At 41.6% G+C, this 17,820-nt stretch overlaps 1 protein-coding gene across 2 annotated transcripts in view; it reads left to right on the top strand.

Annotated features, from left to right (window-relative positions):
• Positions 1-17,820, top strand: part of CDH8 (cadherin 8) — a 507,519-nt gene that overhangs the window by 387,521 nt on the left and 102,178 nt on the right. For both annotated transcript variants that reach the window (XM_040329195.1, XM_040329196.1), the window contains exon 8: positions 2,211-2,347. In XM_040329195.1, the coding sequence (XP_040185129.1) occupies positions 2,211-2,347 (137 nt within the window). The remainder of the gene's footprint in view (positions 1-2,210; positions 2,348-17,820) is intronic.

Below are 17,820 nucleotides of genomic sequence, written 5' to 3'. Positions count from 1 at the left end.
AAAGCAAGTTTCCCCATTGAAGTCAATGGAAACTAAAATAATTTGTTTCGCATTGACTTCAGTGGCATGCAATACCATATGAGGCCAGAGGTGGGGGGCACCGGAGAGCCTCGGAAACAGCCAGAAAGGCCCGCGACCAGCTCGGCTGACCTCGGCAAACCTCGGAAAGGCTCCGGAACTGAGTATTTCCCTGTCTTTACAAGCATTTCCGAACGGCTCTGAATGGCACCGATCGGCAGTGATAGGCGCCACTCGGCTCCGGCACCCCCCACCTCAGGCCAAACACGGTACTGCACACTGCTTTGGCCTAAATCCTGCAAGTTTTGCGAGACAACACTCGCAAACCGAGTTAGGATTTTTAAAAATACAGTGCTCATATTGCAAAACGCTCCTCAACCGCATTACTAACATCCGAGGTTCCACTGTATATATATCTATTTCTATATCTATATAGATATACATATATAGATAGATATATCTATCTATCTATATATTTTTAATTATTTTATCTAGAGTGAATGTTTCAAAGAAAGACAGTTCACTCATCCGGCTTCTTAGAAATTCCTTTTCTTTATTATTATTATTTTTATCCCGCAAGAGCATAAAGCTATTGAATGATATAGTGGAATTCATTAAAGTATTAGGGCTCGCCTTACAACGGTGAGTTTCCAGTTCAATGAATTGTGTCCTAGGTAGTTTTCAGCTAGTCCCATTGGTCTGCCTTGTTAAATCTACACCCGAGGCTGTTGGTGCCTTCTCAAGTGTCTTAATCAAGGAAAACTAGAGCACTGACCTGGTCCTCAAAAAGGTGTTTGATCTCACTTTGATTGTTGGCTACACACAACTGAGAGTGAAGGACATCTGTGAAGACTGCTCAGCTACGAGTGGTATCTAGGCGCAGATTAGTCTTACTGCTTGGTGTTCTCTACATTTTGCTTTTGTGTGGGAGTTTGTGGATGTTTATTGCTTGGGTACTGAAAATATTTTTCTGTAAAGAATAAAACGCTTACAGAGTTTGATTTAATCTATGACAGGGTTTGTTTAAATATTCTTTTGTATTTATGGTGGGTGTGCGTGTTTTTAATTTTTATTTGTGTACTGTTACTTTAAATTTTTAACTTTTTTTACTGGCTGTCTTTTCTTTCTGTGAAAAAAGTTAAAGGGGTTGTAAAGGTACAATTTTTTTTCCTAAATAGCTTCCTTTACCTTAGTGCAGTCCTCCTTCACTTAGCTCATCCTTCCATTTTGCTTTTAAATGTCCTTATTTCTTCTGAGAAATCCTCACTTCCTGTTCTTCTGTCTGTAACTCCACACAGTAATGCAATGCTTTCTCCCTGGTGTGGAGTGTCATGCTCGCCCCATCCCTTGGACTACAGGAGAGTCAGGACACCCACTAACACACAGCTCCTTTCTCTATCTGCAATGTAGAGAGCGTCCTGACTCTCCCGTAGTCCAAGGGAGGGGGCGAGAACAACACTCCACACCAGGGAGAAAGCCTCGCATTACTGTGTGACTGTGCCAGTCATTCTTAATATAACCCCCATGCGATTTTCCGGCCACTGTGGTTCAAAAATGGTGCAGGAAACTTTTTCCTGCATGAAACAGAGGCACAGCAGCCCATTCAACTGAATGGGCTCCCGTGCCCGAGAAAATGTGGCCCAAGACAATTCCTCTTCTTCCAATGTGGCCCAGAAAGGTCAAAAGGTTGGATAGCCCTGTTTTAGAGTTTTAAAGTCCCTTTAAACTTGGTGAGCTCTCTGAACCTTTTCCTTTTTTTTTTTTATTTAGTTGGACTCATATCCAAAATAATGAGTCCCTGTAATCAGAATCCTTGGCTTTAGATGCAAGCACACTAAGATGTTTGTCTGCATTATAATATGAATTAATCTAAATCTACAAATAAATCATGGCTTTAAATACAATACCATGGAGACATAAGTGTAATTTGTTTGCATGGCATGGTGCTGACTTGATATATTATATCACGATAAATGTCGGAGATTGCATATTTATAGCGTGATTAATAGTGGGTTTTAAACATGTCATCAGCTGAACTTGAAGTAAGATCATAATTTCCTTACTGAGTACATCTATTTATCACATTGCAGTTGATTTACTACTGAGTAACATATGGTACTACTGGGTAAATAGATTATGCTATTTCTGAAATTTTCATGTTACTGATGGAGAAAAAAATATATATGTTGCAGGTTTTCTATTGATCGCCATACGGATCTTGATCGACAATTCAACATCAATGCAGATGATGGCAAGATAACACTGGCCACTGCACTGGATCGGGAGATAAGCATGTGGCATAACATCACCGTGGTAGCTACAGAAACCAGTAAGTAACCAAATGACTACAATATTGAACTAGCTTGGTTGTATAAATCCCAAACTTATTGAATTAAAAAGTTAATACCACTTCTAAAGATAAAGACACTGGGGCAGATTCAGATAGGTCAGCAGATCTTTAGATCCGCGTAACCTATCTGATTTACGTTACACCGCCGCAAGTTTTTCAGGCAAGTGCTTTATTCAAAAAGCACTTGCCTGTAAAGTTGCGGTGGCATATCGTAAATCCCCCAGGGGAATTCAAATTTGCCGGGTAGGGGGAATTTAAAATTTAAATCAGGCGTGTCCCCCGTGCCGAACGAACTGTGCATGCGCCGTTCGTAAACTTTCCCAGCGTGCATTACTCCAAATGACGTCGCAAGGATTTCGACGTGAGCGTAACTTACGTCCAGCTCTTTTCTGAATCGACTTACGCAAACGGCGTAAAATTTCAAAACTCAGCGCGGGAACGACGGCCATACTTAACATAGGATACCCCTCACATAGCAGGGGTAACTATACGCCGGAAAAAGCCGAACGCAAACGACGTAAAAAAAATGCGCCGGGCGGTCGTTCGTTTCTGAATTGGCTTAAATCCTCATTTGCATATTTGTTGCGTAAAAAAAACAAAAAACGCCACCTAGCGGACGGCCTGCAATTGCAGCCTAGGATCCGATGGTGTAAGTCACTTACACCTGTCGGATCTTAGGGATATCTATGCGGAACCTGATTCTATGAATCAGGCGTATAGATACGACCGACGGAACTCAGAGATACGACGGCGTATCAGGAGATACGCCGTCGTATCTCTTTCTGAATCTGCCCCAACGTATCCAGACCAGGAGCAGCCGGTCCATAAGAGGTGCAGGGGCGCCGCCCCTCTAGTTTGCATGTGGGGATGCATACGGGGTTCCGAATTTATAGGTTTATATGAGTTACTTTTTTTTTTCAAGCCACATGATTAGAACCGGAGGCTCCAATTGGCTTGAAAAAGGTTGGGCTTGTGACATTAGCTAATCAATATTCGCTATTGTCTTCCGGCTTCTCTTCCCGGCCAACCAGGGCAGGGGTTGGCCGGTAGATGAAGCTGAGGAAGCCAGGGAGGGGCTGAGTGTGGGGGGGTCCTTGGAGGGGTAAGTACGGGGTGGATCATAGAGGGGACCTGGGCGGGGTTTGTTTACCACCCCCCTAAAAAGTTAAGCACCATCCGCCACTGATCCAGACCAGTCTAAACATGCCTTTTTCAATGTGTGCATTGACCCCCTAGGACTTGGTTTCTCAAAACTTTTCTGATTACTTTGATGACCAGACGTCATTGAAGCCTTGATGTCCATATCAACGTTTGCAGCATAGGTTTGACTATCCGCCATAGAAAATGTAATCCCCCCCCCCCTCAATTGTCTTGTGCAAATCACATTGATGGCCAATCAGAATGGCTTTTAATCGCTAGTGTTAAATCACCTCTCAGTCCACAATATACTCTCTCAGCATGTTTTTTTTTTTTTTGTGCAGTGGAACATTAAATCATAGATTGCATTTGCATTAAAGAGTGACTCCACTTTTGTTGAAAATAAAAAAACATTCCCCTCTGGGTGATCTATGTACATTGCAGTGATTTTAACAAACTATGTTGATGATTCCTTTTGTTAATCTTAAGATATAGCTGTGTGTGAACCTGTATGAGAGTGGTTTAAGGAATTTAATGATTATCAGTGAGCTGCTTCACCTGCAGGGCTCTAATGAGGGAATTGGCAAGGTCTGCATCCCAAATACTTTTTTGTTGCAGGGGAAGGGGAAAACCTGATTTGTATCTTAGTGCAGACTTCTGGGAAAATCAGTCAGCCAATCACACAAGCAGGAAATTACATTTCTGGGGGGGGGGGGGTTCAGTACTCCATCTGTGTACAGAACACCTCCAGGTAGCCATATTGCATTGTACAGAAAATGACACAGCTACAGATTGAAAGGGAAAGGGAATTTTTACTAACATTCCATTACAATGTGTCACAATTGTATACGCTATATATATTTTTTATTTGCTATGTTTTTCAAAGGGTGAAGTTACCCTTTAACCACTATAGACCCGGACCTTTAGGCAGCTAAAGGACCTGGCCAGTTTTTGCGATTCGGCACTTTAACTGACAATTGCGCGGTCATGCGACGTGGTTCCCAAACAAAATTGGCGTCCTTTTTTCCCCACAAATAGAGATTTCTTTTGGTGGTATTTGATCACCTCTGCAGTTTTTATTTTTTGCGCTATAAACAAAAATAGAGCGACAATTTTGAAAAAAATTCTATATTTTTTACTTCTTGCTATAATAAATATCCCCCAAAAATATATAATAAATTATTTTTTTTCCTCAGTTTAGGACGTATTCTTCTACCTATTTTTGGTAAAAAAATCACAATAAGCGTTTTTCGATTGGTTTGCGCAAAATTCATAGCATTTACAAAATAGGGGATAGTTTTATTGCATTTTTATAAATTTTTTTTTTACTACTAATGGTGGCGATCAGCGATTTTTTTCATAACTGCAACATTATGGCAGACACTTCGGACAATTTTGACACATTTTTGGGACCATTGTCATTTTCACAGCAAAAAATGCATTAAAATGCATTGTTTACTGTGAAAATTACAATTGCAGTTTGGGAGCTAACCACAAGGGGGCACTGAAGGGGTTAAGTGTGACCTCATTTGTGTTTCTAATTGTAGGGGGGGCGTGGCTGTAGGTGTGACATTATTTATTGTGTTTCCCTATAAAAGGGAACACACGATCAATGACGGCGCCACAGTGAAGAAAGGGGAAGGTGTGTTTACACACAGCTTTCCCCGTTCTTCAGCTCCGGGGACCGATCGCGGGACTCCAGCGGCTGGTAACTTAAAGAGGACGTACCTGTACGTGCTTGCGCCCAGCCGTGCCATTCTGCCGACGTACAGTGTATATGGGCAGGAGGCGGTCCTTAAGTGGTAAAGAGGTTTTTGCAGGTCTCCATAAAAAAGGTATCTTTTTAGCACCTCTGCAGAAGATCTTTGGTGGTCATTGTATCATCTGGAAATAACTTCTTAGAGGGTCTGTAACTTTGAACAGCCTTTTAAAGAGGAGTTCAAACCAAAATATGAACTTCCGCTTTTTGGAAACCCTCCCCCCCTCCGGTGTCACTTTGGCACCTTTTAGGGGGGAGCAGATACCTGTGTAATACAGGTATTTTGCTCCCACTTCCGAGCATAGATACCCGAGCCATCTGCGGGTATCTACGCCACTTCTGGTGGGGGATTCTCTGACGGTTGTCACTTAACAGGAACAGGAGGTCCCATTAAAAAGTTCCCCCATACCTTTTGTACTGGTGACAACTGTAACATCCTGGATTTCCCATCACTCTCTGTCTTGGTGACTATGGTCCTCTGGACAAATAAATCTGTATCTGTGCAGACACAGATAGCGATCAAAGCCTGATATTGGCTCCAACTCTTCCCCACTCTATTAAAAAATACAAATACATGTTTTTATTATTGTTCATTGTTTATTTTACGGGACCATTTGGTAAGGAACAGCAGAACATAATGTGTGTGTTCTCACTTTGTAAAACTGCCCAACTTTGCCAAAACATATGGGTGATGGTTGAGTTAAATTCCTTTTCTGTTGGCATGCCGTTGTTGAAGGTGAAAAAAAGATGAGTTAATTAAGCTCCAGATCACGTTCTACCATATGATTTTAATTGGCACCAAAAGAAAACTTCCTGCATACATATATGATCATTTAAAAAATGTGTGCCAAGCAGGTTGTTTATACACTTTCCTTTACTTTTCAATTAGAAGGTGTCCAATTAAAACCCTAATTATGGAGGATCATGTAGTTACAAATAATCTACATTTCATTCTGTAAAGGTGGGAAATTTTATTCATGTCAGATTTGTAACGAAAAACAGCATTCTGCATTTGTGTGTTTACATTTTTGCATTGTATTTACAATGTCCTATGCATTTGCTTTTCATCGAAAATTAAGACAAGCTGGTGATTCCTTCAATTCTGTAATTCAACTTAAAAAAATCAATACAATCCAATTATGTAAAGGACTATTGAAGTCATTAGGAGAGTCACCTCTGGCGATGGTCGGATAAATTAGCCCATGTTTGTATTCGTGTTTATAAGGAACAGCTGCTTTTTCATTGATTTTGTTGCCTGTTAAGATCAAAACAATATTTATAACTGGAGTTTGAAATTAAAGTATTAGCAAACCCAATCACTAAAACTTCATATGGGTTTTAACATGTTAATTAATTTTCAATCTCTGTAGATCTTCAGTTTTGATTAAAATAATAAGTGTTTATTCCTGCCATGATGGTCCACATTAAAGCGGAATTCCATCCACATTTTCCACTCCTCACCATTCAGTACTAATAGTGCATCCTTAAATTAGAGAAATATCAAACCAAGAACTCCCGGATGACCCTTGGGTATGTGTATTACACGGGTCCCGAATCCCAACTAAACAGTACCTGAAGACACTAACTCCACAACTTCTGAACACGGCAAAGAACCAAAAAGCCCATAAATGGCAAGAACTGGAGAGTCCATCATTGAGAGTGTGGTGTAACAGAGTTTAGGAAATGTATCATTTGGAATATCTAAGATTTAGAGATGAAGAGAAATGGGAGGAGTTCGAAGAGAAGTGGGAGATCTGGAAAGGGTTTAAGCACACAATGGGATACGCAGAAGCGATGGGCGCCTAAAGCCTAAAGCTATACAATTTAATGGTATGAGGTAACATTGTGGCGGGATAGAGAAGCTGGAAAGCAGGTGTTAGCGGGGAAGAGCCAAGTGAGAGAGGTCGGAAGGGGAGGGGATGGGAAGGGGAGATGGGGAGGGGGGAAGAGAATTAATCTTCACGGAGACACAGATATATTAATAACCCCTGTTTTGAAGTAAAAAAAAAAAAAGAGGAAGAAATAAAATGAAAAGAAATAAGAAACAATAAGGAAAGAGAAAGAGAAAAAAAAAAGAGGGAAAAAACACATATGATGCGAAACCATAGAAGAGACGTTATGGGCAAATGAACCGTGAGCAAGTCTCGTTGTCCTTTTTGGTGGAGTCTGAAGTGGAGGAAAAAAAATGTGCATCCTTAAAATGAATCGGCAATTTATTTATTTATTTATTATTTCTGTTCACTTGCCTGATTTATGTCTATATCTAATTCCACCTTGCCCTTTAGCGGGCACGGCGTTGTACGTCATTTCCGGTTTTGCATTGGCTCCTGGGAGATCTTGGTCAGCTTGGCATGACACTGCTCCCATAACATTTAACATTGGTGTCTATGGAAATTCTTAGTCAGCATGGCATGGCATTGCTCCCGTAACATTAAACATTGGCATCTATAGAAATTGTGGTCAGCTTGGCATGGCACTGCTCTTGTAACATTTAACATTGGCGTCTATGGAAAATCTTGGTCAGCTTGTCATGGCAAGCTGACCAAGATTGCACCGCACTGCACATGAGCGAGATCGGTAGCCAGGAAGAAGGATTTTTAGGGTAAAGTGTCGCACGGCCACGCAATTGTCAGCTGAAGTAACGCAGTGCAATATCACAAATAATGGCCTGGTCATTATATGGGGAAATCCTACTGGGGCTGAAGTGGTTAAGGAGCATCCTGTTATGGGAAAACAATGCTCTGCCCCTGTATCCCAGTTGTGAATCTGTGTTTTCACCCTACTACATGGGCTTCCGATGTAGATTACATTTGGCTGTTTAGGGCCTCATGCACATGGGAGCCTTTTACAATGCAAACTTTAGATGTATTTCCTCACCCAGGAGCCACATGTGGTGCATACAGCCAACCATTGAAATTCATGGCTGCACGTGGGTATATTCTGGTACTTGTGTAAGTACATTCTTTTGTAAGGTTATTTAAACCTGGAAGCAGATTGTCTGTGTACACGGGCATAATTTGGTACACATGCATGTGTTTACGCACATACCATCATATACCTATGTGCAGACATTGTTTTTTATACGTGGCTGTACATAGCATCTGTTGCTCCCTGGCAGGGAAATGCAACCAAGTTTTATGTTGAATTTTCTTAAGATTGACAGAATTTTTGGTTGTGGTTTGATTTGTGGATTTTGTTAAATATTTTAATTGTCTATAGGGTTTTTAACTTTCCTTTAACTACTTGCTTACCAGCTGTCGTAGTTATATGGCAGCAGTTTGACTCCCCTGCGTGAATCGCCGTAGATGTAGAGAAGCCGCTTTAAAGCGTTACTAAAGTTTTTTTTTTTTTAAATAACAAACATGTTATACTTACCTCCACTGTGCAGTTCGATTTGCACAGAGTGGCCCCGATCCACGTCTTCTGGGGTCCCTCGGGCGGCTGTCTCTGGTCCTCCCCGCAATTAGTCACCACAGTCATGCGAGAGCTCGCATGGTTGTCACTAATTGCGGGCGCGCTCCCGTGATACAGGGAGCGGCCATAGCCGCTCACTGTATCACTCGGCCCCGGCCCTCGGCGCACCACGTCACTGGATGTGATTGACAGCAGCGCCAGCCAATGGCTGCACTGCTCTCAATCCATCTGCTCTAGCCAATCAGCGGCCAGGCTGAGCAGGGAAGAGGATCGCGGAACTTTTGAGGGGTCAGGTAAGTAAAAGGGGGCTTGGGGGGGCCGGCAGTATCAGATGTTTTTTCACCTTAATGCTCAGATTGCATATAATAAAGGTAACCAACCAAAAAAATATATGTGAGAAAAATAGTATGCGCTGAAAATTAACTCAAGTGGTGTGAAACTTTAAGCAACAGTACGAATGGTAGTGCAATTGTGTTTAAACAAAACCATAACAATAGTCCCAATTAGTGGCTGGGTGTGTGCTTATTCACTACACTCCCTGTGTAGGAAAAAAGGCACAATCCTGTTATAATGACTTGAACAGTTTTAGGTGGGATCAGCCTCCCTGGTTTCAGTTAGCTGCCTCACATCCAGGTGTAAGATCTTCCACACTAGCACAGCTCATGCAAGACAAGGAGAGAAAGAAATCCTCATAGCGCAATCACGTGTAACACCAATAGGAGACAAATGACAGGCTTGTGACAAAGGCGCACTCACGGATCCCCTGGACACAACAGGCACCAACAATCCTCCTTTAGCTGCTCAGGTTAGATGTTCTCCTCATTCGGATGTACGATCCGTCATTGCCGTTTGTAACTCCTCCCCCACTTGTTACGTCACTAGACACGTGACTTAGTCATGGGTAACTCAAGTCACGTGTCTAGTGATGTAACGCGTGGGGGAGGAGCTGCGAACGGGAATGACGGATCGTACATCCGAATGAGGAGAACATCTAACCTGAGCGGCTAAAGGAGGATTGTTGGTGCCTGTTGTGTCAAGGGGATCCGTGAGTGTGCCTTTGTCACAAGACTGTCATTTGTCTCCTATTGGTGTTTCACGTGATTGCGCTATGAGGATTTCTTTCTCTCCTTGTCTTGCATGAGCTGTGCTAGTGTGGAAGATTTTACACCTGGATGTGAGGCAGCTAACTGAAACCAGGGAGGCTGATCCCACCCAACACTGTTCAAGTCATTACAACAGTATTGTGCCTTTTTTCCTACACAGGGAGTGTAGTGAATGAGCACACACCCAGCCACTAATTGGGACTAATGTTATGGTTTTGTTTAAACACAATTGCACTACCATTTGTACTGTTGCTTAAAGTTTCACACCACTTGAGTTAATTTTCAGCGCATACTATTTTTCTCACAAATTGTCAGTTAAAGAGACACAAAAAATGGCCTGGTCATTAAGGGGGTAAATCTTTCCGGGGGCTGAAGTGGTTAAGCATCATTTAATTTTAAATGTCTGTCTAGAGTAGCGGTTTAAACGTATTCAACATTACAGTTATTCAGTATGAGTTTTAACAACAGTTATGTAATACAGTATGTATCACATACACACAGACACTGCAATAATCTCTTTCCGTCTAAAAGGTTAAAATCTTATCTGTAGCATACAATTTGAAATGCTCTTAGTGTTTAAGCGGACAGTTACCAGGGGGGTGCCCGAGGCTAGTTATCTGTACGTAGAGTATTTTAGGATGTTCTGCGGACTGGGTAAGGAATATTTTCATCGTTTGTTCTGCATTAGAGGGTTGATGTAAGTCATGATTAATTAGTAGGGTCAAAAGTATGCTTCAAAGTTTGACTCAAATTTGAAAGAGGAAAAAGGAAATAAAACTTTATCAGCGAGTGAGCCTGTATGTAGAGAAGATCCAGCGCAGTAGGCTATATAGATGAATCACGATTCATGATTGAGCATGCTTGATTTACAATTCAGTTCACCTTACAGTGTAATGGAGAACAACTCTGCATGTCAATACAACGGTTTAAAAAAAAAGGCTGTTTTATTTAGTGGAAGGAGCAGAATGCTTTGAATTTTAATTTCGGTATCATGCACATTTGTACAAGTAACGCTGCTTTGAAGAAGTGCGATGGAGATACTTCGTTTATGTAAAGTGGAAACTCACATCAGGTTAGGAGAAATGGAGAGCAGGAAAATACATTGTCGCAATCTAATGGTTCTTATTTTAAAGTTTTATAGAACAAACTTTTCAGATTCACATCATGTCAAAGAATAACCGGATTGCAGAATAAATCTGTACTGCCGGTATTGTAGGCTTCACAAAATGTGTCAGGGCATTTAAAGGACATGCACTGCACTGTATCACATATCAAAACAAAGGGGCAGATCCACATAGATCGACGCATTAATCCGCCGGGCGTACCGTATCTAAGATACACTACGCCGCCGTAACTTTTTTTTTTTTCGAATCCTCAAAGAATTTGCGCCGTAAGTTACGGCGGCGTAGTGTATCTTTGGCGGCGTAAGGAATTCAAATGGATGTGATGGGGGAGTGTTTTATGTAAATACGTTGTGACCCGACGTAAACAACGTTTTTTTTTTAACGGCGCATGCGCCGTCCGTGGGGGTATCCCAATGCGCATGCTCGAAAATAAATCGGAACAAGCCAATGCTTTCCGACGGTGACGCCATTCTACGCAAATCCCTATTCGCGAACGAATTACGCAAACGACGTAACAAATTCAAAATTCGACGCGGGAACGACAGCCATACTTAACATTGAGTACGCCTCGTAATAGCAGGGGTAACTATACGCCAGAAACAGCCAAACGCAAACGACGTAAAAAAAAAAAATCGCCGGCCGGACGTACATTCGTGGATCGCTGTAACTAGCTAATTTGCATACTCGACGCGGAATTCGACGGAAATGACACCTAGCGGCCAGCGGAAAAAATGCATCTACGATCCGACGGCGTACTAAGATGTACGCCCGTCGGATCGATCCGAGATGCAGTCGTATCTTGTTTTGTAGATACGACGCAGGAAATTGAAAATTATGCGGAGTATCAATAGATGCACCGGCGTAATTCTTTTGTGGATCTGCCGATAACCGGCATTTGTTTACATGTGATCAGCTGTGATTGGACGCAGCTGATCACATGGTAAAGAGCCAATGCAATTGGCTCTTTAGCCTGATCGTGATGCGCTGTCTGTGAGGGATGCACACGTGCCATGTGACTAGGTGGAAGTCATATAACATCCACCCAAAAGGATTGACTGGTTTAACTGAAAAAAATCCCATTTTAAGAAAAAATAAGGTAATTTAAAAAATGATGGCAGCAACACATCTCATAAAAGTTGGGACAGGGCAATGTTTACCAAGGTTTAGTATCCATCCAATGATACGTGATAAGTGATAAGTGACATCTATCTATCTATCTATCTATCTATTTTTCTCCCGCCGCCGATAAAAGTGATCTTGCGGCGCACCCGCCACAGAGACCACTTTTATCTGAAAGAGGACCTCCTGCTCTTTCCAGGGTACCAGGGTTATGGTAGCTAGCTGCTACCCTGCTACCATAACAATAGTATTCCTCTTCAAAGTATTGATCCTGCCATGGAAGCTGCCCCAACTCCTTTCAACCAAAATAGCCATGGTCTTCTTCAGGGGGACTGTGTTGTCTACATTCAAAAACAAATGATTAGAAACAAATACATAAATGTTATCACAGGGGTATGGTCAATATGGACCCACACAATGTATAATTACCTCCAATGAAAGGGAGACAGAGTTTTGAAACCAGAGAATTCAATGATAACCAAAATCATTCTAAAAACATTCTAACCATGCACATGACAGGACTCAACATACATGGCTTGCAAGGAACCATATGTAGGGTGTTTGGGAGAGGTACGATTACAGCCTCCCTAGTCCCCCATGTGTGTCCCTATTTTTTAAATAAGTAACATTTTGCTAAAACATGATTGGATGATGAAATTCAGCCACTCTTCTCCTCATTCACAAAGTTCTGAGACATCTTCACTTCCAAGGTGCAGCATCCCTTGCCTTCAGTATATCAACTTCTTTGACTTTCTTTAAGACAATAGGACTAAAGCCTAGTACACACGGCTGAATGTCGGGTGGCATTGGCTGGTTCAATATAAACTGTTCGACATTCAGCACGTGTGTACTGAAGTCGGTCCATTCGGCCGACTTCTGTCGAAGGGTCATGACTAAAAAAGGACTGCCGATTGGCTCCAGATTACCACACTTAGCCAATGGCTGAGAGCGCTAAACGGAGTGTTCTGGCAGGGGGGGTTGCTTCCCCCTGTCAGAATACATAAACTGTACTAACATTGCGTAGCTAGTATAGTGGCTACTCCGGATCAGTCCTTTTTTTTTTCATTCAGCCCTGCTGGGTTGAAAGAAAATAAAGAAAACCGCTAGTGTGTATGGGGCTTAAAGTGGTTGTAAAGTCTTGTTTTTTTATCTCTAAAAATAGCAAATATGTTATACTTACCTGCTCTGATGCAGTGGTTTTACACGGAGCAGCCCAGATTCTCCTCTTCTCGGGTCCCTCTCCTGGCCCCTCCCTCCTGTTGAGTCCCCCTACAGTAAGCAGCTTGCTATGGGGGCACCGGAGCCAAGTCACAACTCCCTGTGTCCCACACTCTCTGTCTCCTGATAGGCTAACTGACTTTAATTGACAGCAGCGGGAGCCAATGGCGCCGCTGCTATGTCTCAGCCAATCAGAAGGAGTGTCCCGGACAGCCGAGGCACTCATGGACATCGCTGGACAGAGATGGGACTCAGGTAAGTATTAGGGGGGCTGAGGGAGGCTGCTGCACACAGAATGTTTTTTATCTTAATGCATAGAATGCGTTAAAGTGGTTGTAAAACTTCTCCTATACCCAGTGAATTAAATTGCCTCAGATGATAGAGATAAAAAAAATCTCCCTACATAAATGTTACTTTTTATATGCTGTCTTCTCTTTTCTACACTCTTTGAAAAGTGCAATACACTCTTTCAGCAGTGGGAGGGGAGTCTAGGCTTACACTGTGTGGGAGAAAAGGTACACCCCCCCCCCTTCACATAGGCAGAGGAACAGTGGAACATGTAGAGCTTTAGTCTGAATCTCCGTCTAAGCTCCCTCCCAAAACAAATTTTCAGCTGCTGTCTCATGTGTCAGAGAAATTGTTAGAAGTGAATCTGCTGATAACAGAGGAATGGAGCACTAGCAAGAAATGTCACTTAGAGCTTTGAAGAGAAATAAGTAAACACAGATATATGTACCTAGATCAAATTTCATGAATGGGGTTTACAACCACTTTAAGATAAACAAAAATATGACTTTACAACCACTTTAACCTTTTTAGCCAATATCCTGCTTATAACAGTTACTTACTGTAACAAGCAGTTGGATGACCTAGTAGTAATTTGTCACGTTACTCCACTCATTCAAGTAGCTTCCTCCATGTAATTCAAAAATTCCAGTTATATGAAACTAAATAACCACTAGCAGGAACATTATTAAATCTTATCAAAGAATCTCTTTAAAGTTTTACCAGATTAGAAAAAAAATAACAAAAATGTAATTAAAAAATCCCCAACAAACTTTGTTTTCTGATCTCTCGTTGCTTCATCCATCTGCCGAATGAAAGAAAAAAAAAAAAGCCGCTCTTTCCTTTCTCTTCATGGAAAATGTCAGAAAATGCTACTCCTCACATCTCTCCCCTAAAATGTCAGTTAGACCTTCTGCTATCCGTGTGAGAGAATACACATTCCGAAAGTGCTTTTCTTTTCTCAAACGCAGTGGTAATCTTTAAAATGAATTACACTCTCTCAAGCTATATAATTATTGTAAATTGCCTTGAAAATGTATAGTTCCTCTCCAGCCCTATCTATCAACTTAATATCATGCTGGGCACTGCTAATTCTTGTTGCCTGTATAGGACAATGAACGCGGCATCCCGCACCTGAAGCTTATTTTAAAGTATGGTTTAGTATAGATACCGGGGTGCCCACCTAATTAGACTGTTCTTTTTTTTTTTCAACTCCCAACTTCTTTTTACGTCTTAACCAATGCAATCCTGAAAGTGCCAACATACAGTGGAATGCCTCATCTTTCCCTATAGCTTTGCTAGGTTTAAAGCACAAATTGATAATCGCACCTTCTGTTAAATTCTCTACTCACTAAGCACATCATTTTCTAGCCTAGGCTGATCATTCATTCGTAATGTCTGCTTTCTCACACGCCGCAATCTGTGCTGCCTATCTGTTGTTAAGGTATGAAAAAAAAAAAGATTGCACGCAATAAATAGAAGGCTGTTTTTGGTGCTCTTTTTATTCTCCGGCTATGTTTGTGTGCATTTCTTTGCTTGCTCCGTACGTTTAAATTTCCCCGCAAGCCAATTAGTCAAGGGACGCAATGCCATCATCTAGGAATTACAACTACACGATGATAGCACGGAAAGTAAAAAAAAAAGAGAGACAGAGGAAGGAAAAAAAATATATTATGATAATAACAGGAGAGCCTACTTGAAATTCTGCCAGGATAGATGTAAAGTAAGAGGAGATTACACTCATTACACTGTCCTCAAGTAGCAAAAAAAAAAAAATTGTTATTTTGCTCAGCAGTCTTTTTGTGAACTCTGGAAGAATAAAAAATCGAGGTGATTGGGAAGAGTAAAAATTTGATAATGCTGAAATGTAAAACTTGACTGTAATGAGGTACAGTAGCTGTAGACTGCCTGGAACAAACCTATAATGTACAAGCATTCAGTCTATACATCAAAGATATGCGCCTTCGTTAAAGATACTAAAGGGAATGTTTTGTTTAAAGGGTAATGCTGCTTGCCTAAATTACCTTCAACCACTGGATGTGCAATAGAGAAAGTCTGCTTTACGGAATGCCAGCAACGGTATTACTTTATCCCTGGGGCAAAAAAATATATCAACGATGCATCAGTTGTGATTATACAGTATACAAGCAAATGTAATGAAGACATTTTTTTTGCAGTTTATACAAAAAAAAAAAGAATTGATAGTCAGCATTGTAATTCTAATACTAACTCAATCAATTCAATTCAAACTCAATCTTTACAAAACGGAGCTTTAATATTTCCTCCTCCCCGATCCCCTCCCTATGACTTTACCATTAGGATCAATGGCTCAACCATTGGTCCCTCCACACATGCCAAGGTTCTGGGTGTAATTCTAGACTCTGACCTCTCCTTTAGCTCCCACATCCAATCACTGGCCACGTATTGCTCTGTCAACCTCCGCAACATTTCCAGAATTCGCCCCTTCTTAACGACACCACAAAGCAACGTATTCCCTCCTTGTTCATTTCCCATCTGGACTACTGCAACTCCCTCCTTACTGACCTTCCTTTAAACGGGCTATCCCCCTTTCAGTCTATTATGGCTAAATGGATGGGTAGAAGGGCAGTCTGGATAACAGGACTAAGCAGAGATAATAGTCTGCATGTGGTAGTGTAGATCAGGCAAACAGATGGCTTGGATAACACTTGTGCAGCACTCCAAGGATGTGAAGAAATTCTCTGGCAAATAAAAAACAAGCAGAAGGTGCTTCTAAGTACAGAAATCCCAAGATTTCTTATTGCCAAAAAGGGACAGGATGCGTTTCAAAGCATGGAATTGGCTCCTTCTTCATGGCATAAAGAAGGAGCCAATTGCATGCTCTGAAATGTGTCTCACCCCTTTTTTTGTCATTCGCCAATTGGCACGAACAAGAAACCAATTGCATGCTCCGAAATGCGTCCCCTTTTTCTTCGTTTACGGATACCTGCGGTGTTTGCTGGCCTGCTTTTTGTTGACATCACTCACGGGTCCTGCATTCCACGCTGGTCCTGCTAGCACAACATGTCTCCTGGTGGTCTATTATGACTGCTGCTGCTAGACTCATACAGAAAGAACAATGAGCATAGAACACAAGGAAAGGGTTACCAGTGGCAACAGTAAATAGATCAATCGAATCTTATTAAAAATATCAAAGTTTTATTAATAAATCCAAAAGATTTCTGAACAAAGTCAGGGAACCATGAATAGAAAAGTGCAGTTACACTAAAAAGTGACTAGTGTCAATTTTAGCAATGGATTAAATACCACATACAAGAACACACAAACATGACACAACATATAACATTACACAACAACGTACAGGGAATGATCCATGGCTGGCCATTTAATGTATCTGGCCAATAACTAGTGTTAAGCTTGCCCCTTTTTGTTCTTTATATGCTAGACTCATACACCTTCTAACGATCTGTGACTGCTTCTCCTCTCTGCCAATTCCTTCACTGGATTTTACTACCCCATCATATAAAACTCAAAATAATATCCACAACATACAAGACCATCCACAACATCGTCCCCAGCTACATCACCAACCTCATCTGCAGTTATCAGTCACCCAAGTCATCCTCTTCGCTCCTCCCAGGACCTCCTGCTCTCTACCTCCCTTGTTACCTCCTCCCATGCTCACTACCCTAGTATGTCTGGTCAGCCCTTACTCTGTGCACTTTCAGGTGATCCCAGAAAACTAATTTATTCAGAGAAGCCTACCCCACCTCCACCTAAGAACTATACCTGAGCCACCTCAACCAGATCACCCCACACAGCCATTACTTTTTTTTTAGTACTAAGGGGTTGATTTAAAGGAAAATTAACTGTGCACTTTGCAAGAGCAGTTTCTCTACAGCTTAGTAAACAAGCAGAAGCTCTTTTGACTTACATCATCCAATCATGTGCAATTAAAAATGTTTTTTTTTTGCATGTGATTGGCTATTCTTTGCAAAGTGAAGTTTTACCTCCTTTACTAAGCTCTGGAGCAATTGCACTTGCAGAGGGCAACTGCACTAGTAAATTAACCCCATAAAATAAGCTAAGGTTCTGTGCTTGGCTTGAAACTGTGGCAGCAGTCTACCATCCCAATCAACTGCGGCAGTGGAATTCCTCACCACACATCTTTGTGTAACAAAAGAACGGGGATGTTGGTGACATCATTGATCTAATTTGGCCACATGGCCATGGGCAGGGAATTCCACGGCTGCAGCTGATTGGGATTCAGTCCCAACTGACTTTAACCTCCCTGGTGGTATGATTCTGTCTGGA

This window comes from Rana temporaria, chromosome 11 (assembly GCF_905171775.1).
Source record: "Rana temporaria chromosome 11, aRanTem1.1, whole genome shotgun sequence".
Taxonomy (NCBI): domain Eukaryota; kingdom Metazoa; phylum Chordata; class Amphibia; order Anura; family Ranidae; genus Rana; species Rana temporaria.
Note: the sequence above shows the minus strand (reverse complement) of the source record. Positions and strands in the feature narration are given on the sequence as shown.